Below are 26,411 nucleotides of genomic sequence, written 5' to 3' on the forward strand. Positions count from 1 at the left end.
CTCTGGACCTATCTCGGCATGGGCAACTCTCTAAAAGCTGAGTTTAACAAGGATTGAAGATAGCTAAGCAACTAGGAATGAGGCATGTTGAAGTTGAAGGGGACTCCAAGGTGATCATCTCTTGGGCTAAAAACAATAGAACTACTCCGTGGACTTTCAAACAAGTGATAAGGGAAGTGGAAAATATCGCAAGGGAGGTAGAGGCTGAGTTTAAATGGGTTAGAAAGAGTGCAAATGGGTTAGCTCTAACCCCATGCACAAAGTTGTAACACTTTTTAACTCTAATTTCAAATAAAATTCTCCTTTACTGATAAAAAAAAAATGTTGGTCTTATAAGTGTCTCATAGAGCTTTCCTTCTAGTTTCATCAATGCACCCCTCCGCTTTTATAAGTGTCTTATAAAAAAAAAAATGTTGGTCACACAGCACACCATGCACCCCTCCGCTTTTTTTCTTTTTTTATGACAAGTGACAGTAATGATTCATTCAAAAGAACTGCCATCATGCTCACCAAAGAAGCAAGCCAAGAAGTACAAGACTAGCAAAACAAAAAAGAAACAAGAATAACAAATGCTAACTGTTACAAATTTCACCCCAACCCTGGACAGCCCCACTCTAATTCATCAATATATGTTGTTCATACAGCACAGCATGCACCCCTCCACTTTTTTTCAACAAGTGACAGTAATGATTCATTAAAAAGAACTGTCTTTGTGCCCAACAAAGTAAGCAGCAAACCAAGAAGTACAACACGAGCTCAGGGTCATGGAGCACAAAACAAAATAAACAGAAAATAACAAGCAAAAAAACAAGAATAAAGAATCCGATAAGCCATTGACACTTCCAGGCACCCACTTGAATGATCTATTCAAAATGGCAGCCACAAATTGTGCCTATCTCATCATTGGGCTGAATTCCCAGGGAATAATGCCTTTGGATCTCATACAACAAATTATAGTTTGGCAATTCATACAACAAAATGATGGTCATTGTCCAAACTATTAATAACTATGTAGTATGTGCCACAGGGGCACTAAAGTCCTTTTACTCTGTTTTTTTAAGTTGTGTAGCCCTGTATATAATAATAGAATTGGCATCACCAACTACACACACACACACACACACACATACACTCTCTCTCTCTCTCTCTCTCTCTCTCTCTACCTACTCTCTCCCTTCTTTCTCTACAATAATATTATATCAGAGAACAAGTACTTGTCGAGATACTATGGGCTGACTTAATTGCGAGTATTGTATCATCTTGTACCTTGTGTACAATATATATTTCTTCTTTGTATATCTCTTTCTTTTATGTTTAGTGGAGGGCAGTTTTGTCCTTTCCCTTGTACCTACATAATATATTATATATATATATATATATGATAGGAGATCTACCTCGGGATACTGTGCTTTGGTGGCAAGGAACATCGTCTCATATAGGAGTAAGAAACAGTCTATAGTTGCCAAATCCTCTACTGAAGCAAAGTACAGGGCAATGACACATGGTGTGTCAGAATTGTTGTGGCTATGATCACTTTTAGAAGAATTGGGAGTTGACTATGAAAAGTTAATGATGCTCTACTATGACAACCAAGCATCTACCAACATTGCTCACAATCATAGTTTTCAAGGCGACAAGGCGAGGCTAGGCGACTGGGGGGCGCCTGGTTGCCTAGTCGCCTAGGCGATGCCTAGGCAATGGATTTTTTATGTTAAAAACATAGATCCTAGGGTAGTTCCCTAGGTACCATAACCATATTTCTTTATAACTATTCATGATTTTCATAAGAAAAGTATAAATTTCATATTCAAGTGTAGAAAATCAACATATTCATGAGAAGAAAAGGAAGAAGGAAAATAAAATTCAAAAAATATAGGGGCTGGACCCTTATTTTTGTTATAGGAAAAGAAGAAAATATAAATTATTGGTAGTAGTAGTAGTAGAAGAAGAATATATGGAAGAGGAAATGTGCTGATTAGATAAAATTTTTAGTTCTTCCTTACTTATTGGTTCAGGTTTTTAAGTCTTTGAGGGTTCAATACAGCATTTAGCAATGTTTGTGTTGATTAAACCCTAATAAATAAGAATATAATAAAAAGAAATTAGTATATAAACACACAAAATGATTATTTTAGTTTAATAATGTCTATTTTATCATTATAATCACAAAAAAGAATGAATAAAAAAGTATTTTATAGCAGGAAGTAGAAAACTATTAGGCGATTAGGCAAGGTGAGCCTCAAAGGGTTCCTTGTTGCTTAGGTGCCCGCCTAGGCATCACTTTGACAACTATGCTCACAATCCTATTCAACATGACAGAACTAAGCACATTGAGGTTAATAGACATTTTATACGGGAAAGAGTTACTTCAGGGGAAGTTTGCTTGCCATTTATTGCTTCAGAAGAGCAGTTGGTCGATGTTTTGACCAAGGGAGTTCCAAGAGGGAAACCGACACACTATATAAGGCTTATATTATAAGCAAGCTGGGCATGATTGATATCTATGCTTAGCTTGAGGGGGAGTGTAGAGAGACTGGGCCAAATGGTCCCTAGTATCTATCCTTTTATTCTTTGTAATGTGTTAACTATTTGTTTGTTAATGGGCCTGTTACTTCTTTTTGTAAGCTTACTTTAAGTTCTTGCTTAGTTGGCCGCCCACTTAAGGGCATACTTGTAATTAACTTAGTGAAGGAAGATCAACCAAAAGGATTAGAGAGGGGAGAGAGGGGAGATTGAACTCTTCTTCTTCTTCCTCTTCTTTTCTCCATCATCTTCCTTTGTACTGCTGTCTTCTACCTTTTTTCTACTTTTCTCTCTAATTTTAACCAAGTTTATATCAGTTTTAGAGGACTGATTTACTTCTCCATTCTCTACTTCTTTCTCTCTCAAAACCAAGACCTCCTTTCCCACAGTGCCTACACTTGGATAATTGACTCTAGGGCTTCAAAACACATGACTGGTAAATCCAATTTGTTTCAAGCATATAAACTCCTCTCCGGGAGAGATAAGGTGAGATTGGCTAATGGATCATTCTCTACCATTGCTGGTCAAGGAACATCTCCCTTTCTTTTGATCTTATCCTATCTAATGTACTGCATGTCCCCTAAACTGCTTATTAATTTACTTTCCATTAGTAGCATTACTCATTCTTTGAATTGCTCAATAACCATTTTTTCCCTTCTTGTGTGTTCTAAGATTTGACCTCTTAGAGGACAATTGGTAGAGGCAATATGGTGGATGGTCTCTACATGTTGGAAAATGAAGTCGGATTTGTGGCTACAAAGTCTATGAGTCTGTCTAGTAAGAGTCAAACCTATTTATGGCACAATTGTCTTGTTCATACCTTCTGAAACTAGTTATAAGTATTCTATTACATTGATTGATGACTACTCTAGATATACTTGGGTTTATCCCATGCGACCTAGAGATGAAATGCCAAAGCTTGTGAAAGATTTCCAATGCATGACCTTAACCCAATTCCAAACTAAGATTCACATTTTTCAGTTAGACAACACAAAGGAGTATTTTCACAGTGATCTCACGGAGTTCGTTGCTTCGAGTGGGTCTCTTCATCAAAGTTCTTGTGCTAAAACACAAAAAGAAAGAATTTTCACCTTCTTGAAGTTGTTTGTGGATTGTTATGAGCAAAGAAATTCATTTATTGATTTAAATCTGAATTTAAGATACAATACTTCCCAAACCCTATAATTAACCTTCTAGGGTCAACTTACCTAGTGGATGAATTATGAGTCGGAAATGACAATGGTGGATGAATTAATTAACCTTCTAGGGTCAACTTACCTAGATCAATCTTATGTGGACAGTAGAATTTGGAAACTTTCCCCTTCTAGTGTGTTCACTTGCTCTTCCTTTATTGATATCCTCATTCAATCATCAAACCTTGTAAGGAACTTTCCTCCAAAGGAGATTTGGTGTCAGCCTACACCCCAAAAGTTCGGGCTTTTTGTTGGGAGGTGGTTATCCAAATAATCAATACTCTAGATATGTTGCAAAGAAAAAGGCCAAATGTTTGCCTATCACCCCATGTTTGTAGCCTCTGCTTGGGATCTGGTGAGACGATCACACACCTATTGATTTCTTGTGCATTTGTATGCTTTATTTGGACTTGGTTCTCTTCTATCTTTGGTTGTAGGTGGACACCTCCCCTAGATGTGGCAAGCCTTTTTGACCCAAGCTTTTTCAGGCAACCGAAGAGGCGCAAAAGATTAATGTGAAGAGCCACAAGAGCAGCTATCTTATGGTCAGTTTGGAAAGAAAGGAAAAATAGAATCTTTAAAGGCGTGGAGAAATCCAAGGAGGCAATTGTAGAAGGAATAATTATTATGACTATTCATTGGTTGAAAACTTTGGATTTGTTTAAAGACTTCTCAGCTGAAGAAATTTATAGGAATTGGGAAGTGGTGGTTTCTACAACTTCCATGAAACCTATTGTGCAGGAATTGTGGTCCCCACCAACACAACAAAGAGTGAAATTGAACTTTGATGGGAGTTCAAGAGGTAACCCGGGCCCTTCAGGTATAGGAGGAGTTTTCAAAGATGAGAATGGCAGAATTGTGGCTTTGTTTTTAGGACCAATAGGAGTGGGGGACTCATTGAGAGCGGAGGTGTTGGCCTTGCTTCAAGGTGTAAGATATGCAAAACAGTTGGGATTACACCAAATTAAGATTGAGTGGCTGCAATCTGGTAAGTTGGGAGCCTAGATCTATAGATAGCCCATAAGGGAAATCCACAATATAACAAGGGAGATCGGTGCATGCTTCAAATGGACAAGGAAATCAGCTAATGGTTTAGCTGACATGTTGGCTAAACAAGGGACTGTGAGGGAGAATATGTTCTGGGCAGTTTTGTAAGAAAGATAACTGGGGCTCAACACCTACTTAGGGGTTGACAGCTGTATTTAAATCTGGAAAGTTATTTAATGAAGTTACCGTTTCCAATAAAAAAAAATACTTTCCAAAACAAAGCAGTTTACAATAATGCCCAAAATAAGATGGTCTATTAGCTCCCTACTTGATTAACATATCTGCCAACCCATTAGCTTCCCTCTTAACCCAATTGAATGTAGGGTTAAATCTCTTTGAATGTTCGTCAATCTGTCTAAAAGTGAATCTTAGATTCCAAGGTGCTAACTCAATTTGCTTTGCCCAAGTTATAATCAGAAGTGAGTCTCCTTCAATTTCCAACTCTCCTGCCCCTAACTGTTTAGCAAGCTTCAATCCTTGTCATAGAGACTTTGGTTCAGCTTGAATCGAGTCTACAAACCCAATTGGTCCTGAGAACAAAGCCAACACTACTCCATGATGGTCTCGAAAGACTCTCCCTACCCTGCTCTTCCTGGGTTGCCAAATGAACTCCCATCGAAGTGTAGTTTCAGTTTATTTACCCCTGGTGGTTTCCACTCTACTCTTATAGTTTCACTATGTGGTTCTGAGCGTGCCACTTCTGTCCAATTTAAAAAGTCATCCGTAGGAATACCTTTGAACAATTCCAAGGTTTTGACCCTATGTACCGATCTGATTTTGATGGCTTCAATCACCTCCTCTAAGGATTTACTTTTTCCATTGAAGATCCTATGATTTCTCTCTTCCCAAATTGACCAAACCACAGCAGCACGTGCACGTACTGTCTTCCACATGCATCTTCCCCATTTCTTCTATTGCCTTAGGAAGGTTGGGTTGAAGAGACTCACTATGTCCTGTGGGGGAGTCCATCTGCATCCAAAAAGAGAACAGAAATAGTCCCAAATACAATAAACAAATGATCAGGAGAGCAGTAAGTGAGAGAGGGTTTCACAAGCCTTGCAGAGAACACACACATAAGGAGAAAGGCACATGTTTGGCGTTTTTTCTGTAGCACGTCACAGGTGTTTACCTTCCCTAGAAACATTTCCCAGCAAAGAGTTTGTACTTTAGGAGGAATTGGTTTACACCGTATTTCTTTTACAGGAAAGTTTAATCCTGCACTGACCGACTGGGCAAGTATGAAGAAAGAACAAGAAAATAAGCCATCTGAAGTCTGATGCCATATTCTCTCTTCCATAATCTCCATAATTCATTTTAGGGATCTCACATCCTGAATCCCCCTAACCTCTCCAAAGATTAGTGTCATCAGAAAATTGCAACCAAGAAACTACTTGTAGAGAAGATGGGCTGAATGACCCATAGGCTGTTTATCCTTCTTTATTTTTCATGTTCTTTGCTGTAATGGGCTTTATTCTTTCTTGTGTTATGTTTTTTAATTTTCTGCCCAACTAGGGGCCTCTCTGTAAATTATTAAAGTTTAACTTAATGAAATGGAATTAGGGGTGAAAGAGAGAAGGTTATGTTTAACTTAACGAATGGCCCATCTTCTCTACACTACTTAATCCAGTATACCCACTCTAAATCCTCTAAACATGTCTCTCTCATAATCCCTCCTTAAAAGTTTGCTAAAATTTTCCACAACCAAAATAAACAACATTTGGCACAGAGGATCTCCTTGCCTAAAACAGTCTTTCGAAAAACCAATAGTAAGTATCAAAAAATGAATTGATCTCAAACAAGCCACTATCCACCTTACAATATATGCCCAAAACCCATCTTTTCCATCACCCATTGAGGATATCCCTAGTCTACATGATCATGAGCCTTTTCCAGATCTAACTTCCCTTTTTCCTTGATTTTCTAAATTCCTCCACTGCTTTATTTGCTATAAGAATTTGGTCTAAGATTTATCTCTCTTTAACAAAGGGCTCCTCAATTGATCAAAAAAAAAAAAAAAAGGCTCCTCTCCATATGGCATTACCAAATGAAGCACCTCCTTTAGTTTCATCGATAAGACCTTAGCCAATAAAGCGATGTTGTAAGACATGAAACTAGTGCATTAGGATGCTGTATTTTGTTCTAGGGAGTGAAAATGTTTACCATAAGTTCATATGAAAAGGTTCAACAAAGGGCCCCTGTCCATATGACACTAGGCACAATGCCAAGGGAAAAGGTGTCAAATCCAATTTGGATTTCCATCCTTTTCAAGCTAAGGTTTACCATAAAATGTTCTAAGACTCAGACGGGTCAAATAGTCATACTGATCAACTTGGGAACAGGCAGGCATTTATGCTTTTCAAAGCCCCAATTTTCAAATTTTTGAAAAGCTGGGAGAACCAACCAAATCCCAGAAGAACCTTTGAAAACCAGCTGGGTTGCAATGACCCAACCGGTTCTCACAACCCACTCGAGCACTAAATCAATAAACCTTAAAATGCTAATAGGAAAAATTCAATTCATGACCTTTTGGTTATGTATATATGACTAGAATCCTGGTCATTTGCATCAAAAGGTAAGGAACTACCATCTAGCCACCACATTCAGATATGATATAAACTATAATTCACAGTCAAACCATTTTACTCGTAACCTAGCAAGGATTCTGATTTTGTGGCTGGTCCTGGTCTTACAACATTGCCATAAAGATACTCTATCTCTATGCCCTAGGTTGGGATCTTTGTTTCATTCTAACTAATTTGTAGTCAGGATTAGAAAGACATCTTGATAACTACAAAGAGGCCCAATAACACATTTGCAATTTCACCCCTTAACTATGAAAGTTTACAAAATAACCCTTTCATGAAAAAATTAAAATGTCAATGTCGTCCTTCCACACAACAATGTCATAGTTAGATTAATTTCCCTTTTCTTGATTTCGACTAAGAACATCTAGTAAATATCCATCAAAAAAAGTTGGCTTAGAAGTGAAATGGAATTTTAATAATTTATTTTATTCCTTTTTCCTGTTCAAAATTTCAAAAGAGATTAGTAACAAATATTCTTCACTAGTTCAATCAGACAGAGCTACAAAAAGCATTTGGTTAGTTGGCTACTGACATGCCCTAAAGTTTCCCTTCCGATGAGCTAGAAACTTGAATCTAGGAAAAGCAAAGATAAGAGATCAATAAATAAATATGAAACATAGTATCCAATGGCATCAAATAAGATGTAAGAAAAAACCATCAACCAAGTAATACAGACCTTCTCAGTATGACTAACATGAATCTTTTTCCCATTACAAAAGGCCCCACCACCTAAAACAAAAAAAAAAGCAATTAATAATCCAAAAGTCATTACATATGTGGTGAGCTCAGAATTGATGGCAACAGTATATGGTGTTGAAAAAGCTAAAGAATTGGGAATTAACAGGCTGATTATCGAAGGGGACTCAAAATTTGTTGTTAACTGGCTGAAGAAAGGAGGAGTAATATGGAAGCTAAAGAAGGAGCTCAGGCACTTCAAGCAGATTTCTAAAGGCACAGTGATTCAAATAAGATGGATTAGGAAATCAGCTAACAGCATGGCTGATGGTCTAGCTAAGCAAGGAGCTCAAAGACAATCTATGTTTTGGGCTGTGTTGTAGTTAGTGGATTTTCCATTGGGCTATGTTGTAGTTAGTGGAATTTTCTTTTGGGCTATGTTTGGGGCTGTGTTGTAATTAGTGGGATTTTCTTTTGGGCTTCTTGTATGCCCACAACTTCTTGCTGTACATGATCTTTTAATTTAATGGATCATTTCTGTGTTGCTGATCTAAAAAAAAAAGTCTTAGCATTTTACCTGCAGATGCAGAAAATATGCGGGTATTCCAACACATTGGGCCCCCAACAAACTCTACCTAGAAACAGAAAATATGTTGTCATGTTTTCATTTTTAAATATATGCATAAATGTAAAACTACTTTAACTTTTCTTCAACAAAGAAAGATGTAAGACTATGAAATTAAACATAAAAAACAGCAATAAACCATATTATTGTAAAAAAAAAAGAGACAACAAACACAAAATACTATTTTTTTATTGACAACCAGTCAATTTATTTATCTTTAATAAAGAGAACTCATGTTTATACAAACACAAAACAATTATGTGTTATCTCCTACAGCTTGATCCCTATCATTTAGCAGTATTTCTTCTCTTTTTGGTGCTAAGTAGATGGATTCGGCAGAGATAGGTTTACTTTTCAGGCATAGTTGTCAAGGCATCACATATGTGACTAGGCACTCTTGTTAGGGCACCTCGCCTAAAGGCCATGACTTGTAGCAATAAAGTACTCGTCTGGGTGATTACGCACCCACCAAAGTGACAAAAATGGCAAGGTGGGTTCCTTATTATAATATCACATGTATTGCTACATCTAACTAATATGTGTGTTAACACATTCTATTATATACTATATGTATCATTTGTACTTTGTTTTAAAGTTTTGCTACTGAAGTTTAAAAGATCAAAGAGTTTTAGGAAGAGAAAAGAAAGAAAGAATATGTGTAAATAAATTTCCTTTTTTATTTGTTGTTTTTCTATTATCCCTCTCTCTCTCTCTCTTACATTAAATATAACAATAGCCCCACCTTTGTTCTTTTTCTCTTTTACTCTCTATCTTCAATTTTCATCATAAAAAATTATAGCCTTCTTCAGTTGCTAATTGATATTAAATTAATCTATTCAAAACTTGTTAATGTATTTAAAATACCTTTTATCTTTTAGAGATGATGATTTTCCATGTTTTGAGAAGAAATTTAATGTTCCCAAGAAAGAGAATTGCTATACATTCAATTAATACACATGCTGAATAGTATATAAAACTAGGGAATTAGCCAAGATTTAGTTCTTTATTTTATGAAGTTATTACCTGTGCAACTAGGCAACTAGGCACTCATAGTGGCCAAAAATTGACTAGATGCTTCTCCACATGCTTGGAGGGGAAAAGTCAATGTGGAAATGCATTCACACAGCAATCCTATGGTCACAAAGAGAGTAAGGGTAGGGCGTTCAAAACAAAGATGAAACACAAAAGGCTCTGATTGACCTAATCAGTGGCAGGCCATCTATAAATCTCTAATGTCACATTTCCGGTCGAAAAGATCAGTAGGCCATACTCTTTAACTCAATCAAATAGTAAAAATGAGCATATATCAGCTTCATTCCAAGTAGAGAGTTGTAAACCACACCTGCAATAATCCAAATTAAAAGAAAATAAATAGGAGAAAAGGAGATTGAAGAGGGAGAAGTGATGGAGGAAGAAGATGGAAGGAAAGAAAGAAGAGAGTCGTTCAAAAAAAAAAAAACTCTTCAGCCCCCAATGATCTCTTTTATTCTTTTGTTGTAAAAAATAAGGACAATTGCATGAGTGCCCATACTAGGGCATCCATCACTAAAGACAGCAATCAAAAACAATAAAAAACAAGAAAGCATGCCCAAAACTAAGGCCCACTACCTACCAAGGTTTAAAATATCGATGTTGGTGGAAATATCGGTCATCCAAATATAAGAAACATGTCGGAAATGTCGGAAATATCGTATGGAAATATTGTAAAAATTATAGACATGGTGGAAACATTTTAAAATATGCAACATATAGAAAGATATTTTATGAAATGATAAAAGAAGCATAGGAACACCTTTTTAAATTATTATCTTGTTGCAAATCATTAAACAAAGCTAAGTAACTAAGGTTATAGACAAAAGAATACGTTCTGAAGTTGCCCTGTAAACTTTAAGATTCAGAGCTTCATGATAAAATGAGTTAAAGCAAAATTTTAACTCATAGAAAATGTAAATGATTGTAATAGATCAACCAAATAATCTATTACACAAACAAAAAACTAATATTTAACTTCATGTTTGACATGAATATTGAGCTAGCTCAAAGTGGTAATCATGTAAGTTAGGTGGACAATAAAATTGTTACTTAACATATTTACAATATTGTACCAACTTATGTTATAATACTATCTCTTGGACTCCACACAGTATTGGTAGTGTTTACTGGGAAATATGTTGATTCCAGTAAAGTTTCATGTCACTACCCATGGAAGTGGAAATGGAAATATGTTGTGGAAACTATTTGTTGTACTCCACATAGTGTTGGTAGTGTTCATTGGGGAAATGTCGATTCGGGTAAAATTTCGTGTCACTACCCATGGAAATGGAAATATGTTGTGGAAACTATTTGTTGTACTCCACATAGTGTTGGTAGTGTTCATTGGGGAAATGTCGATTCGGGTAAAATTTTGTGTCACTACCCATGGAAATGGAAATATGTCGTGGAAATATTAGGGAAATTAGGGACATTTTAAACCATGCTACCTACTAACACAAGTCATAAACATAACTTAAAGAAAAACAAAGAAATTAAGGCCATTATCTCTACACTCCCCCTCAAGCTGACATAGATATTAGTCATGCCCAGCTTGCTTACACAATGTTGTAACTTTGCCTTGGGGACACTCCCCCTCAAATACACTGTATTTGCCTCGAAATCCAAGAGAAAGACCCTGATAATTCAGAAGAAGAATTAAGGGAAAAGAATGCAATTGGCTGTGGTTTAGCAAGTTTTAACAGTTTGAATTGATTGAATGAACATTTAGGCTAGTTAGTTTTGGAGAGGAAAGCAAAGAATTTTTGTTGGCTAATAAAATATAAGAAAACACCTGGGCCATTCAAGACATGGAGTTGGAAATTGTTGAATTTAATCTGATAAAATCTAATGTATATGCCATTTGGTCCACCTCATTTTTTAATTACAGTAATAGAGGAACCCAGTATTCTAAAGGGAGATTAGCAATTAAAGGACAAGAGATTCCTAGAGACCAAGGCACAAGGCATGAAGGCCACAACTGAATGAAGTGAGGTGCCACTCTAAAAAATCTAAGGCCCCATTTGGCTTGCCAAACGGCCCCTAAATAAACAAAAAGCTTAATATATAAAAATATGCAAATCGAAATTTTGAAAGAAATAAGATCTTGTTGGCTGAATTGATTTGGGCATCATGTTACCCAAATGAAGGTTTTAGCTCATAGAATCATGTGCTACATATGCTACACCTATAAATTCTAAAAATAATATTGTGACCTATATGATAGTAAATTAGCTATGTCAAATTCAAGGTTAATTAAACAAATCATGGCAATAAGCTAGGTCAGATACACCTAGGTTTGGGTGTGACCCAGGTGAGGTGCACTCAGCACAGTGAACCTTACTTGTAACTATGAGCCTGGTGCACCTGAAGAATAACTTTTAAAATATTGGAGGAAACAATATTTGAGTTTTCTGGAATAAAAATCATAAGTTACATATTTTCCTTCTTTTATCATGTATTGGAACATAAAAAAAAAAAAAACAAGAAACAATGAAATGATGAAAAAACAAGTTACATCAGGAAAGACTAATTACCACAGCAGCAGCAGCTGGCTTTCCTCGAAATAAAACTCCTACTGATACTGCAAAACTCGGATAGCCATGTGCAAAATTTGTTGTTCCATCTGAAGTCATGACGAAGAAAACTAAACTGATTTAGCAATATTTAGAAAAGATAACAACAGAAACAAAAGGCATAACCTGGAAGGTTGATTCTTCTATCTGTTTCTTTTTTTTTCTTTTTTGATAAGCAAAACCCAGAAGAACTATAACAAGAGTCAAGAAAACATATCAAAAGAAAGTAGCACTGAAAAGTTTGCATAAATAGAACAGTTAAAACAATGAATGGGGAGAAAAGATCAAGGATTATGAAGGCCCAAACCACAAAATAGCCTCTTTTCATCAGTAACTGTTATATATACATCAGAAAAATATACCTTTCAAAAATATATACACCGGAAATCTTGCACCCACTAAGATAGCTAACCTCGACTAGCCTTCTTACATAAGCCTGTACATGAGAAAGAAGTTACCCCTAATTTACTATTCCACAATACAAATCTCTCTGATTTACCCCTTGTTTGGCTAGCCAATCCGCTATAGAATTTGCTGAACTAGGAATCCAATTGTATGCCATTCTCAACTCTTCTGCTAGCTTTCTGATTTTCACTCATTATGCACCTATATCTCCGTGATCCTGCTTCATCCTTCTTTAGCCATCCTAAGACAACATGTCAGCCCCCTTAAACCAAGATGCCCTTGAAGTTCAAAAACTTAGCCTTCAAGCATAATTGTTTAAACGATTCTAATATTGATTGATCTACAAAAGATACTAAGAAAGTGGATAGTCTCCCTTTTTCATGATCGATTATTATCTTCTTGTTGCCAAGACAAGGATCATTATCCAGTGTTGATCCCAGAATCCAGGATCATGGGAGGGATGGACTGGATACAAAACTAACCATGACATATTTTGCACAAAGTGGCTGCCCTCGGAATTGAACCTGCATTCACATGCTTGTCAGCCCAAGATTTTCCTACTTCTCACAAATGGGTAAAAAGTGAAAAAAGTAGATGAACCATAGATGTTGTTTATGTCAATAAGAACAATGTCTATGACAACAAAAGGGAGAAATATCTTCCAAATTCACATATAAGAGTCATAAACTTAGGTTTCTCCCTTTATTTCCATAGGCATTAATCCTCTAGGTATAACAACTTCTATAGCTCCTCTTTTTTTACTTTCATTTTTTTCTGGTAAAAGGGTGCTTCCCAGGAGAGAACTTCTATGGATGGTAGTATCTAGCTATCTGCAGGACTGAGCAAAGGGATAGGGCTGTGTCCAATAAGTTACCTTTAGCAATTTTCTGGACCATATAGGGTAAAAGGAATGCAAGCATCTTGTGGTGCCCTTTTAAATCACTCCGTAAGGAAGATTACAGAATGATGTCAAACTATTAAAAAATTCACTCATTATTCATCAAAAAAAGATTACAGAATGATGCCTGCATGCCTATCAATCCACAAACATTTAATGGTGTTGCATCATGTGGTGGGACCAACCCAAATGGGCTTTTGTCGAAGTAAGGAAAATTTTAGATGCAGTTTAGTGGAAAGTGAATGTGTGGATTTTTTTTTTATTTGATCAGAAACGATAACTCTCATTAGAGATAAATTAAACTGAAATACAGAATTCAACCCTTATCAGAAAAGGTTGATCCAATAAACATCAAACATTACAGCACTGCCCAATAAAGACTCTCCCTTACAGTCCCTTGTTTTGTTAGGGCGTCAGCAAAACCATTTGCTGATCTCCTTACCCACTTGAACCAAACACTCACCTCCCTTGTTATGCTAAGAATTTCCCTTATCAGCCGTCTATATTGTCAAATTCCCAGCTGCCCTGATTGCATCCACCCAATTACCAACTTGGAGTCTCCCTCTATCTAAATCTTCTGTAGCCCCACTTGTTTGGCCAGTTTTACACCTTGATGTAGTGCCAAGATTTCCGCTCTTAAGGAATCTCCAACTCCTATTGGACTTTAAAACAAAGCCATTATGTTGCCTTCATTATCTCTGAAAACACCTCCTATACCAGATGGGCCTGGATTACCTATAGTGCTTCCATCAAAGTTCAATTTCATGTTAGACAGTTATGCCCTTAGCTCCAATCAAATTTATGTATCTTTTGACATTTATTGTAAATGAATAAAGTACATAATTGATTTGTGTCATTGTGGTGTGTTGTTGTGTAGTACCCTTAAACTGGACACTTGTGAGATTAGGCTGATGTGTAGATCAATGTGTCCCATGCCATACAAAGACAGCCAACTGGGCAGTAGGTTAAAGAGTAAGTGAGCACATAAGCTTAATGTGGGCCTAAGGCCCAATTCGAACTGATTTAAGTTAGTTAATTAAAAGGGGGCGAATTCAGTTTTGAACTTATTAGGATTAGCTGAAGGATAAGATAAGTCTTATCCATTTAAGAGTCTAGATCCAAATATAAGATTTGGATTAGGAAACTCTCTCCTAATTAGATTACGAGGCTGATGCAGAGAAGGCTATAAATAGGGGGCGAATTCTTTAGATTAAACACACAACAGCAAACTACAGAACTCTTCCCCAGTTATTGCCGCCCCTACCCAGTTCGATCTCCACTTGTGGATTTGATCAAGAAGTGTTCTTGATATTGTTTCTGTTTTGACAGCTCTGTTTAAGTAGTTTGAACCAGTAGAGAGTAAGAGAGAAAAAAGGAGGAAGAACAGTCGAATCTGATAGCATAAACCCTATCAGTCGATGCTAATATGGATTAACCTCTAATTAGTTGTACAAAGACTAAACTGCCCCCCACTTAAGTATGGGACAAGAAGTCTCTATTAAAACTGCTACATAAGCACATAACTTAACAGAAATAGAATGACTAATCTACCTTTATTCGGCTAGCTCTAACACTCCCCCTCAAGTTGGAGAATATATGTCATATAATCCTAGCTTGTTACATATATAGTTCACTCTCCCTAAGCTTAAGCCTTTTGTAAACAAATCTGCCCATTGATCACCTGAGCCCACATGTTCTATGCTTATCTCTCCAGTAAGGATCTTCTCCCTCACAAAGTGGCAATCAATCTCTATGTATTTTGTTCTCTCATGAAAAACAGGGTTAGATGAGATGTGGAGTGCAGCTTGATTGTCACAGTACAATTTCATAGGTCTATCCATGCAGAACCCGATTTCTTGTAGGAGATTCCTCAGCCATACTAATTCACATGTAGTGTGTGCCATGGCTCTGTATTCGGCTTCAGCACTACTCCTTGCCACAACCGTCTACTTCTTACTCTTCCATGTCACAAGATTTCCTCCAAGAAATGTGCAGTAACCTGTAGTAGATCTTCTATCAGACACAGAGCCTGCCCAATCTACAACTGTATACCCAATTACCTTAAGTCTTCCTCCTGGTTTGTACAATAACCCACGGCCCGGAGCTCCCTTCAGGTACCTTATAATTCTAAGAACTGCATCCCAGTGAGGTATCCAAGGGTTCTGTATAAATTGGCTCACCACACTGACTGCAAAGGAGATGTCTGGTCTCGTGATAGTCAATTAGTTCAGCTTCTCCACTAACCGTCTATACCTTCCAGGATCATCAAATATTTCCCCTGTATCACTACTCAACTTAACATTTGGCTCCATGGGAGATTCAGTCGGTTTTGCACCTAACAGTCATGTTTCATCTAGCAGATCAAGAACATAATTTCTTTGGCATAGGTTTACACCTTATTTTGATCTAGCAACTTCTATACCCAAGAAATACTTCAATGTCCCAAGGTCTTTTGTTTGAAAACGGTTTTGCAAAAAGACCTTTAGTTTATCGATCCCCAATTTGTCACAACCAGATATGACAATATCATCCACATAGACCACTAGTAAAATCTTTTCGGCTTCTGAATCATGGTTGAACACCAAGTGGTCAACCTGGCATTGTTTCATTCCAAAATTCTTCACCACTTTACTAAACTTCCCAAACCAAGCACGAGGCGATTGTTTCAACCCATAAATTGCCTTTTTCAATATGCACACCTTACCATCCTCCCCCTGAGCAACAAACCCAGGTGGTTGCTCCATATATACCTCCTCCATAAGGTCACCATGAAGGAAGGCATTTTTAATGTCAAGTTGAAACAAGGGCCAATCTTACATAATTGCCAGGGAAATTAAGACACGGACAGAGCCAATCTTAACTACTGGAGAGAAGGTCTCCATATAGTCCACCCCATACAACTGTGAATAACCTTTAGCAACAAGTTTGGCCTTCAGATGCTTCACACTACCATTCGGCAAGTATTTAACAGTATACACCCGTTTACAACCCACAACATGCTTACCGGGAAGAAGAGTAGTGAGCTCCCACGTTTGAGTATGCTGAAAGGCAGAGAGTTCCTCCTCCATTGCCTGCCGCCACCCAGGTGAACTAAGAGCCTATTGGACATTCTTAGGTATAGAAATAGATGACAACAATGAACAAATTGGCGATGTGAAGCGGAAAGGTGAGAGACTGAAACAAAATTGGAAATGGGATGGAGAGTACAACTACGTTTACCTTTCCGTAAAGCAATGGGAAGATCAAGTCTTGAAGGTTCTGGACAGGAGCAACAACAGGATCCACAAACAAGGTAGAAGCTGGAGGAGGAGCCGATGTCTGTCGATGAGTATACACGTGCCGGATCGGTGGTCGTTCAGTAAGGATCTGCACTGGAGGAGGTGAAGGGTCAACTCCAACTGGAACAACCGGAACAGGATCACTGACTGGAAGAGGAAGAGGAAGCAAAGGTGAAGACACCGATGCTTCAGGTCCTAAGAAGAAGGGGACAGACTCAAAAAAGGTGACATCAGGACAAACATAGCACTTCCGAGTAATGTGATTGTAACACTTGTACCATTTTTGAGTCTGAGAGTAGCCAAGAAAGATACACTTAATAGAACGTGCATCTAGCTTATCTATCCCAGGACTCAAATTGTGAACAAAGCACACACAACCAAAGATGCGGGGTATTAATGGAAAGGGAGACAAGGTGGGGAACAAAATAGAAAAGGGAGACCAACCATGAAGAATGAAGGAGGGCATTCGATTAATAAGGAAACACACAGTAAGTATAGCATCACTCCAAAATCGTTTAGGAACACTCATATGATGAAGAATAGACCGAGCAGTTTCAAGGAGATGACGGTTCTTTCATTCAACCACCCCATTTTGTTGAGGAGTGGATGCACATGAAGTTTGATGAATGATGCCATGTTGTTCTATATACTGTTGAAAGGAAGTAAGAAATTATTCACAACCGTTATCTGAACGAAGAACTTTGATTGGAATACCAAATTGTGTACGTATTTCAGTATGGAATTTTTGAAAAATGGAAAATAATTCACTCCTTTCTTTCATTAAATAAATCCATGTCATCCTTGAACAATCATCAATAAAAGTGACAAAATACTTGTAACCATTATAAGACTATTTTAATTGGACCCCAAACATCTAAATGAACCAAAGCAAAAGGACTCAACATACGACTTTCAACTCTAGGATTGAAGGGAACACGACAATGTTTCCCATACTGACACGACTCACACTATAAAGACAACAATTGACTCAAGAACGGAACCAGTATCTTGAGTGCCTTGAGAGATGGATGTCCCAGTCGACAATGCCACTGTAGAGGAGTGAGTGAAGTCTGAAGTGCAACTGACGATTCACCACCGTTAAGGTAATACAATCCACCAGCCTAATGCTCCCCACCAATCTTCTTCCCTGTCTTGAGATCTTGAAAAACACAAAAGGAAGGGAAAAATGTAATATAGCAATTAAGAGTCTTGGTTAATTTACTAGCAGACATAAGATTGAATGGAAACTTAGGGACATATAGAACAGATGATAAAGAAAGAGAAGTCTTGTCAACATTACCAACACCACAGATGGGAGAAGAGGACCGTTGGCAAGGGTAACAGTTTGAGATCAGAGAGGGAAGAGAACACACTTGGAGTCCCGGTCATGTGATCAGAGGCTCCAGAGTCAATAATCCATGGAGAGGGTTTGAATGCCAAACAAGCTATACCTGAGTGGGCAAGGGTGGTTGTAGTATGCTGTGAAGTAGCCTGGAGAAACCTCTCATACTCATTATGCGATACACTCACCATCTCCTTCCCGGAAACAGATGTAGATGTGGAAGGTGTTAGATCTGCTTGTTGGTTATCACTGACATCAACCCCACCAGCTACTGCATGATTAGCCCATGTAGGAGGGCCATGGAGATCATAACAGCAATTCACCGAATGTCTGTCTCTGCCACAATGGGTACACTTCCTTGTAGAGTTACTTTTTCCTTTACCACGGCCTCCCCCTGAGTCACGACCACCACCACGGCCAAATACGGAACCACCACGACCTCCTCGAGAGACATGTCCTCCCCCTCTACAACCACCACGATCCAAAGAAATCCTACGACTAGGGCTGTCACACATGGTGACAACAGCATTAGGCTGATATCCTAGGGTTGCCGCACCTTCCTAATACATGTAATAGGGATTGCGGCAGTCCTAAAACAAAAAATAAATAACAGATGCCGCAGCTATCAGATTGTGTACCTCAAATTCACAGCCCAGAAAAGAAGAAAAAAAAAAGAGAGAGAACTTGAAGTCGCAGCTTTCTTCTCCTTCATTTATGGCTCTGATACCATGTTTTGACAGCTCTGTTTAAGTAGTTCGAACCAGTAGAGAGTAAGAGAGAAAGAAGAAGGAAGAAGGAGAACAATCGAATCTGATAGCATAAACCCTATCAGTCGACCCTAATATGGATTAACCTTTAATTAGTTGTACAAAGACTAAACTGCCCCCCACTTAAGTATGGGACAGGAAGTCTCTATTAAAACTGCCACATAAGCACATAACTTAACAGAAATAGAATGACAATCTACCCTTATTCGGCTAGCTCTAACAGTTTCTTGGTGGAAGAAACAATTTAAAGGTGTGCTCACCAACCCTTGCTCGATTCTTGCTGAAAAATTCAGGTTCTTGGTGAAGAACCATCCTGTTGATCCTGTTTCACTACACACTGTGTCATCTTCAATGGAAGCGGGTTTTGGTTTTCTCTTCGGGCATGAACACCTGCGTTGGGAGTTACTGCTACTTCGTATCAGGTATATCCCTCACTTCCTATTGGTTTCAGATTTGGTCTGGTTTTGGTTTCAAGAACGAACCTTGAAAATGCAGTTTTCTAAATTAGGGAATGGGAGTGAAAGAAATTTTTGAAATTTCGCCCAACCTTCGTGCAGGGTTCGGCCATCCATATGATGGATCTCCCATCCCTTCATTTCACCCTTTGTTCTACCGGTGGGGACCAAACTTCCTGTATCATAGCTTTGGAAGTAGTAGTAGATGCCACAAAAACCCAACTTCTATATATGTCTTCAACTGGGAAATCCTTAAAAGGATCACAGGATTTCAACCAATTGATAACCTTAGTAGTTATTCCTTCCACAACCTCTTCCTTGGATCTACAACTGCCTTTGAAGATCCTATTGTTTCTTTCCTCCCACACTGACCACAATACAACAGCTCTAGTGGCTCTCCACATAATCCTTCCATGAACCATTGGTTGCTTGTAAAAAGCTGGATCAAAGAGGTTCTCCACAAATCCAAGGTGTTGATTTTTTGGAGTACCACTTCCCAACAAAAGGCCTGAATTTTAGAGGGTACAGGGCTACCCCACACCTCCTTTTAAGGAAAGTTCCCTACAAGGTTAGAGGCCTAAAGCAAAATGTTATAGAAAGAAGAACAATTGAAGAAACCAGAAGGGGAAGGTTTCCAAATTCTACTATCTCTACAGGACTAATCAAGAAAGACTTCCCCTAACTGAGTGATCAAATCATCAACCAATCCCCATTTCAGAATCCCTTAGAGCTCTTCTCAAGCCCAAATCCCAGGCGTTATCAACAAACACTGAAGAGATCACTTTTCTTTTGTTTTCAAACAAGGAGTAAATAGAAGGAAATCTATCTCTAAGGGAGTTTTCACCAACCCAAAACAAGACTTTATTTCCAGCGTAGACATCATATTTGAAATAAGGAAGCATAAGAGGCAAAATACCTTGAATGGCTTTCCAAGGAGAACACTGAGAAGCCCTAGGGTCAAGTCCTGCATCCCAACCGTTATCTGTCAATCCATGAATACTAACAATCACTCTAGACCAAAGTTTGTCCTGTTCCATCGATAGTCTCCAAATCTATTTCCCCAGCAAAATTGTGTTTCTTAATCTTATATTTCCTAACCCAAGGCCTCCATCATCCCTACTCCTAGAAACCACCTCCCACTTCACTAAGTGATCCTTCTTAGTATCCCCTGGTTCCCACAAGAAATCCCTCATTATCTTCTCTAACTGGTTAACTACTTTCATTGGTACTCTAAAGGTAGACAGGAAATAAACTGACAGGTTGGTTAAGGTTGACGTGATTAAGGTTATCCTACCCCAAAAAGAGATGTAATTCCTCTTCCAATTTGCTAACCTCTTGGAGAATCTTTCAATTACAGGGAACCAAAAACTCTCAACCATTGGGTTCCCTCCCAGTGGTAGCCCCAAATAATGTAAAGGCCAGCCCCCCACTTCACACCCCAAAATCCTAGCTAGGGAATCCACCTCCTCTCCCCCTAAATTGAGCCCTACCACACAACTTTTTCCCCAGTTCACTTTAAGATTGGACTTCCTTTCAAATTGAAGCACTAGACTCTTTAAGTTCCGTAATTCCCCTTCCTCCCCGTCACAAAACAAGATGATGTCATCTGCAAATTGTAAGTGTGTAACCACAACCTCCTCCCTACCAGTCCTCCAACCTCTTATCAAATTGTTAGCATCGACCCTCGAAATCATGGCACTCAACACATCAGCTACTAGGGTAAAGAGGAATAAGGACAATGGATCTCCTTGCCTAATACCCCTCTTTGCAGGAAAGAAACCCCTAGCTACACCATTCAACAATATTGAGAAATGACATGAAGAAATGCATCCCTTTACCCAATTGCACCATCTCTCCCCAAACCATCTCCGCTTGAGAACCTCTAGTAAAAAATCCCAGTCCACCATGTTATATGCCTTTTCAAGATCTAATTTGCAAACCAACCCCTTTTCCTTTCTCCTCCTCTCCACCTCAACACATTCATTGGCAACAAGTATTTGATCTACAATTTGTCTTCCTTCTACAAAGGCCCCTTGATACGGTGAGATTAGAGACGGGAGGATCTTTTTTAATCTTAGTGCTAGGACCTTAGAGATGACCTTATACATGCGTCCCACCAGGCTTATAGGTCTAAAATCCTTTGGTTGGAGAGCGTCCTTCTTCTTAGGAACCAAGGCAATAAAAGTTGCATTTGCTCCCGAACTAAATTTGCCTCTCTCATAGAACTCTTCAAAAACCTCCAACGAATCTTCTATAATTATCTCCCAACAATCTTGATAGAAGGCCATTGAAAAACCATCAGGCCCAGGAGCTTTAGCTCGACCCATGAAGAAGATTGCATTTCTCACTTCTTGGGCCTCAAATCTTTTTTCCAAAGATTCTAATAAGACACTATCTTCCACCCTCCACTCCAAGTCCTCTAAGCTCTCACTAGGTCTCCCTAGGTTGTCATACGCTAATTCGAAGTGATTAACCAAAGCTTGAGCTATATCATCTTCCCTTGTCAACAATTGCCCATCCCACTCTAATTTTGAAACAGAATTCTTCCTTCTCCTCCCATTTGCTAAAGAATGAAAAAACCTTGTATTGATGTCCCCTTCCTTTAGCCATTTGCACCTGGATTTTTGCCTCCAACTTATCTCCTCCTTCCTATGAAGATCTTCCAGTTCATGTTTCAAATTCCATCTTTCCACCCTACCCTCTTCCCACATCCTTCTTTCAGCTTCTAGTCCATTTAGCTCCTAACTCTCTGACTGATTTCCACTTTCCTTTGCTCTAATCTACCAAAAACCTCTTTATTCCAAATCTTGAGTCTAGCTTTCAAGAGTTGTAGTTTCTTGTAAAACCTATACCCCTTCCATTGGAATTCCACTTGGTCCACTTCCCACCATTCTTTTACCTTAGCTAGAAACTCTGGATGAAGTAACCACATGTTTTCAAACCTAAAAGGGCACGGGCCTCCATCTAGTCTTTCTTGAGACAACCTGATTGGACAATGATCTGAAATAGGTCTCGGCAATGCTGTAACACCTAAAATCCCCCATTCAGCTTCCCAATCCACTGTAAAGAGGAACATATCCAATCGACAACAGATAGGATTTTCTTGAAAGTTTGACCAGGTAAAATTTGCTTGCTAAAGAGGGAGGTCCCGCAATGCAAAATTCTCCACAAAAAGATTAAACTTCCTCATGCTAGATGTAATCCTACGACTACGGTTATTGGACTCGTTCAAGAATCTTATTACATTGAAATCTCCACCTAAACACCAAGGGCCATCCCACAAACTCCTAACGGCTGCTAGTTCTTCCCAAAAACCTTCCCTTTCCCTGTAAGAGGTGGGACCATAGACATTAGTTATCACCCAAGCCTACCCATCTTCCTTTCTCTTCAATTTTATTGACACCGAGAAGTTCCCAATTAATTCTTCTTCACACTCCCAGTCTTCGTTTCTCCACAAAGTAATAATTCCCCCTGAAGCTCCCCACGATTGTGCAAAGGCCCAACTCAAATTTCTTGTTGACCAGATGCTCCTCACCCATTTCTTGTCCACCTCAGTCAATTTTGATTCTTGTATTAAGACCACATCTCAATTTTGATTCTTGTATTAAGACCACATCTGGCTTTTCTCTTCTCAAGAAGTCTTTGATCACTCGCCTTTTCTTTGAACTCCCCAAACCTCTTACGTTCCAGCTTATTAACTTCATGGACAAACATTTCAGGTAGCCCCAACCAAACCACCCTCTTTACTCCTTTTTTCTATCCTTCCTACCCCCACTCGCTTTATCATAAACCACCCCACTCTTCAACCTCTCCACCTCACTTAGCTTTTTTTTCCTCTTCTGAGAAAGCTCTCCTACCTTCTTACTAGACTCTTCCACCTTCTCATTTCCTTCTAGTTTCTTGCCTGACCCCTTCTTCTTCTTTTTCCGTTGTCCTTTTGATTTTCCACTATATCCACTTTTCTCCACTGTATTGGGAAATTGAATAATCTCCTCCTCAACCCTACCCTCTTTCGCATTCAGCTCCTCTTCCATTCTGATTCTAAATAGTTCCAAGATCAACTCCCAAATGTTGTCCCCTACTTCTCTCTCTTCTGCTTCTGAATTTATCTCCCCCACTACCTCTGTCACTTGTCCTAAATCAAACGAATTGGCAGACTTTATAGATGGGCTGGAATCACCTGTAGGCCAGACACACACAAGACTTGGGGAAACAGAGTTAGTAACCAAAAACTGAACCTGAAAACAATCCAAACCTTGGGAGGAAGAAGACGCAATATGAGTTGCTGGAATAGCCTGAACCCCTTTTGTTTGACTTTCGCTGGGAATAGGACCCTCGAAAACAAGATCTGGATTGATTGCAGTGGCAAAACAGGCAGTTTATAGCTCTGCTTGGAGGAACCAGATTGCCAACACACACCGTACAAGCACCCATTCCCTGGTCTTTACAAAAGATTGAATCCCCTTTTCTCCCTGTTTCAGCTTTCTCCTCACCCGAGCCTGTTTTCTTTCTTTCCAACTCCTTTCCAGGCTGAACCAACTCTCCTGGAAGTGTACAACCCAATCCTTGAACGGCATTTACTCTGTATACTACCATAGCTGGACTCTTCAACATACAACTCCTCTTTCAGAGACTCATCATCTACACTTACCCAGTCTGAAGCAGAATCCTCCTCTTCTAACCTCATGCGATTATATCTCGGATTAGGTTTATCTGGGCTAGTGGAGTAAGAGACCAGTCTTGGCTGCCACGCTAAAGTACCAGACATTCGTTTTTCTTTCGAGCCAGTTGCAGACCAATCTGAAGAGGACGAAGATATACCACAGCGAATGTCCATAGTCTTTTGAGCCTTGTTCCACCTCACGTGCCTATTTAAGTGGTCACCTGATTTATCTATGGGCTTACTTGCTGTTAGAGTCTTATTTCCAGGCCCATCCACTTGAAGTTTAAGACTGGGCTCACCAGTACCCCTCACCTCAACCGTTAGCCCATCTTTATAATTTTGAACCTAACCCAGTCTTTTTAAAAGTTTAGTATTGGTTCCCTGACTGCAGGCCCGGGCCATATCAAATGACAACCCACCTGGTTGCTGTTCCAATCTACGTCCACCTGTCCCCACCTTTGGACACTTGTTCAAATTCAAAAAATCTTCTGACAGATTTTCTCCACCTTTGGACGTTACTACCTGAGCAAAAGTCCTAGCCTGATCCTCTGATTTGCCAATTAAAAGTGAATGTGTGGATTCAAAAATAAGAAACGGTTCAGGTGGTTTAATTTGCAAAATAGATCTTAAGAAGGCTTATGAAGTGGGGTTTTTTGGAGGAGGTGCGTTGGCTTGATGGGTAGCTGGATTTATGCATATCATCCTGTTCTTTTCGGTGGTTAATGGTGCATCAACTGAACTTTTCGGTCAACCTTTTTGGCCATGTTAGAGTCACAGCAGGCAGATATGTGAGATTTACTTAAAGGCTAGAAATGTAATTCAAGATGATTATTGAGGATGACTCAAGGCAGTGATAGGTTGGTCAAGAAAACCGAGACAGTAGTATGGCTTAGAAAGATGAAATCAAGAAATTTAAGTGGATAGCAAGAAATATGATTGTAAAATATCAGTCATTAGGTGCAAAGATTGGCAAATGGGTTGGCAGATATATTAGCCAAACAAGGGGTAATCAGGGCTCAAATGTAATTTGATAATTGTTGATTGAGGAAGTAGTTTAACATCCCCTTTGGATGCCTGTATTGTCTGTACATTTTGTTTATTTCATTAATAAAACTTGTTATTTATCAAACAATAAAAAGATCAGAAATGTTATTTTGTTTAATTGTTTTGGGTGCCATCTCATCACCCTCTTAGATCTTGTACTCTTTTCATTTAGTTTCTACTGTCAAAAAAAATGTAGCTTTTTTTTTGATAAATAAAAAAAAAATGTAGCTTTTTTTTTACAATGAAAGTTTGGTGGTGAACAGATACAATGTAAAAATCTTCTTGTAATAGAGCTTCAAACAAATGACAACTTCAATTTGATGAGGTTCTACAGGACATCATAAACTAGTAAAATAGTTTTCTTTTTTTATTCAGTCACTAAATCTGTGATCCCTTTATGATTGATATTCCAAGGTTTATTAACTGCCATACATCACAACCTCAGCACCAGTCTTTTCTGAACATAATAAACTAAATGAAGACCAAAAGACGTGGTGCAGGATGTGCTATAGTTCGTCTCTCTTCTCCATATAAGTAATCTAGGAATTCATTACCATAGAACTAAATGGGTTTCAATTTTTGGTCTTGAATATTTTACAACGCAACTATAAATGATTACACAAGCATAATTTTGAAGTGAAAAAAATATTTCAAGAATAAAAGGAGGGGCTTATTATGATGGTTCCCTTTGTCTGTAGGTTTATCCAAGAGGTAAGGCTTTTATTATGTTCCCCTGGATAACCGTATTTCTTTCATTTTGTTAACTCTAAGGTGGTTAAACATTGAAGAAGTTCTAAAAGTTCTAACTTTGGAAAATTCATGACATCCTGCACTAGTTAACACAAGAATTGAAGGTTTAAAAGCTGCAAACCTAAAGGATCAATGCACCAAAGATAATCAGAAGATGTATCTCCAATAAGCCCACCCTCCTCCCCAAGAATAAGATGTTCCTCAAAGTTCTTTCTCAACACTCCTAGAATAGCAGCTTCACTCATTTTATCTGTGCTGAAAGAATATTGAAAATATAATGTAAGCATTTTCAATTCAGTTCCATGAACCTTTCTCTTTAGCTGGTTTAGAATAAACCAAATGATAAATAGCAAATAATCAATAACCCATAAATCTTTGTTGAATTCAAAGCATAGATAATTGCAGAGTGGTGGCTTTGTCCTCTAAAACACAAAAAGTCCAAAACTAATTCTAGATCACATAAAAGGCCATTGCCCAATGTTGGTACCAGCTATCTGGGGTCTTGGAAGGGGTGAACTAGATACCTACCTAACCTTTAGCACTTTTTTGCATAGAG

General features: G+C 38.4%; 1 protein-coding gene across 1 annotated transcript in view; it reads right to left on the reverse strand.

Annotated features, from left to right (window-relative positions):
* Window positions 1–26,411, reverse strand: part of IMPL1 (myo-inositol monophosphatase like 1) — a 77,635-nt gene that overhangs the window by 21,008 nt on the left and 30,216 nt on the right. The window contains exons 3-6 of the mRNA XM_010277855.3: window positions 25,977–26,110; window positions 12,215–12,303; window positions 8,601–8,658; window positions 8,025–8,077 (exon numbers count right to left, since the gene is read on the reverse strand). Coding sequence (XP_010276157.1) covers window positions 8,025–8,077; window positions 8,601–8,658; window positions 12,215–12,303; window positions 25,977–26,110 — 334 coding nt within the window. The remainder of the gene's footprint in view (window positions 1–8,024; window positions 8,078–8,600; window positions 8,659–12,214; window positions 12,304–25,976; window positions 26,111–26,411) is intronic.

The sequence above is a fragment of the Nelumbo nucifera genome, chromosome 7 (assembly GCF_055504915.1).
Source record: "Nelumbo nucifera cultivar China Antique chromosome 7, China Antique-T2T, whole genome shotgun sequence".
Lineage (NCBI taxonomy): Eukaryota > Viridiplantae > Streptophyta > Magnoliopsida > Proteales > Nelumbonaceae > Nelumbo > Nelumbo nucifera.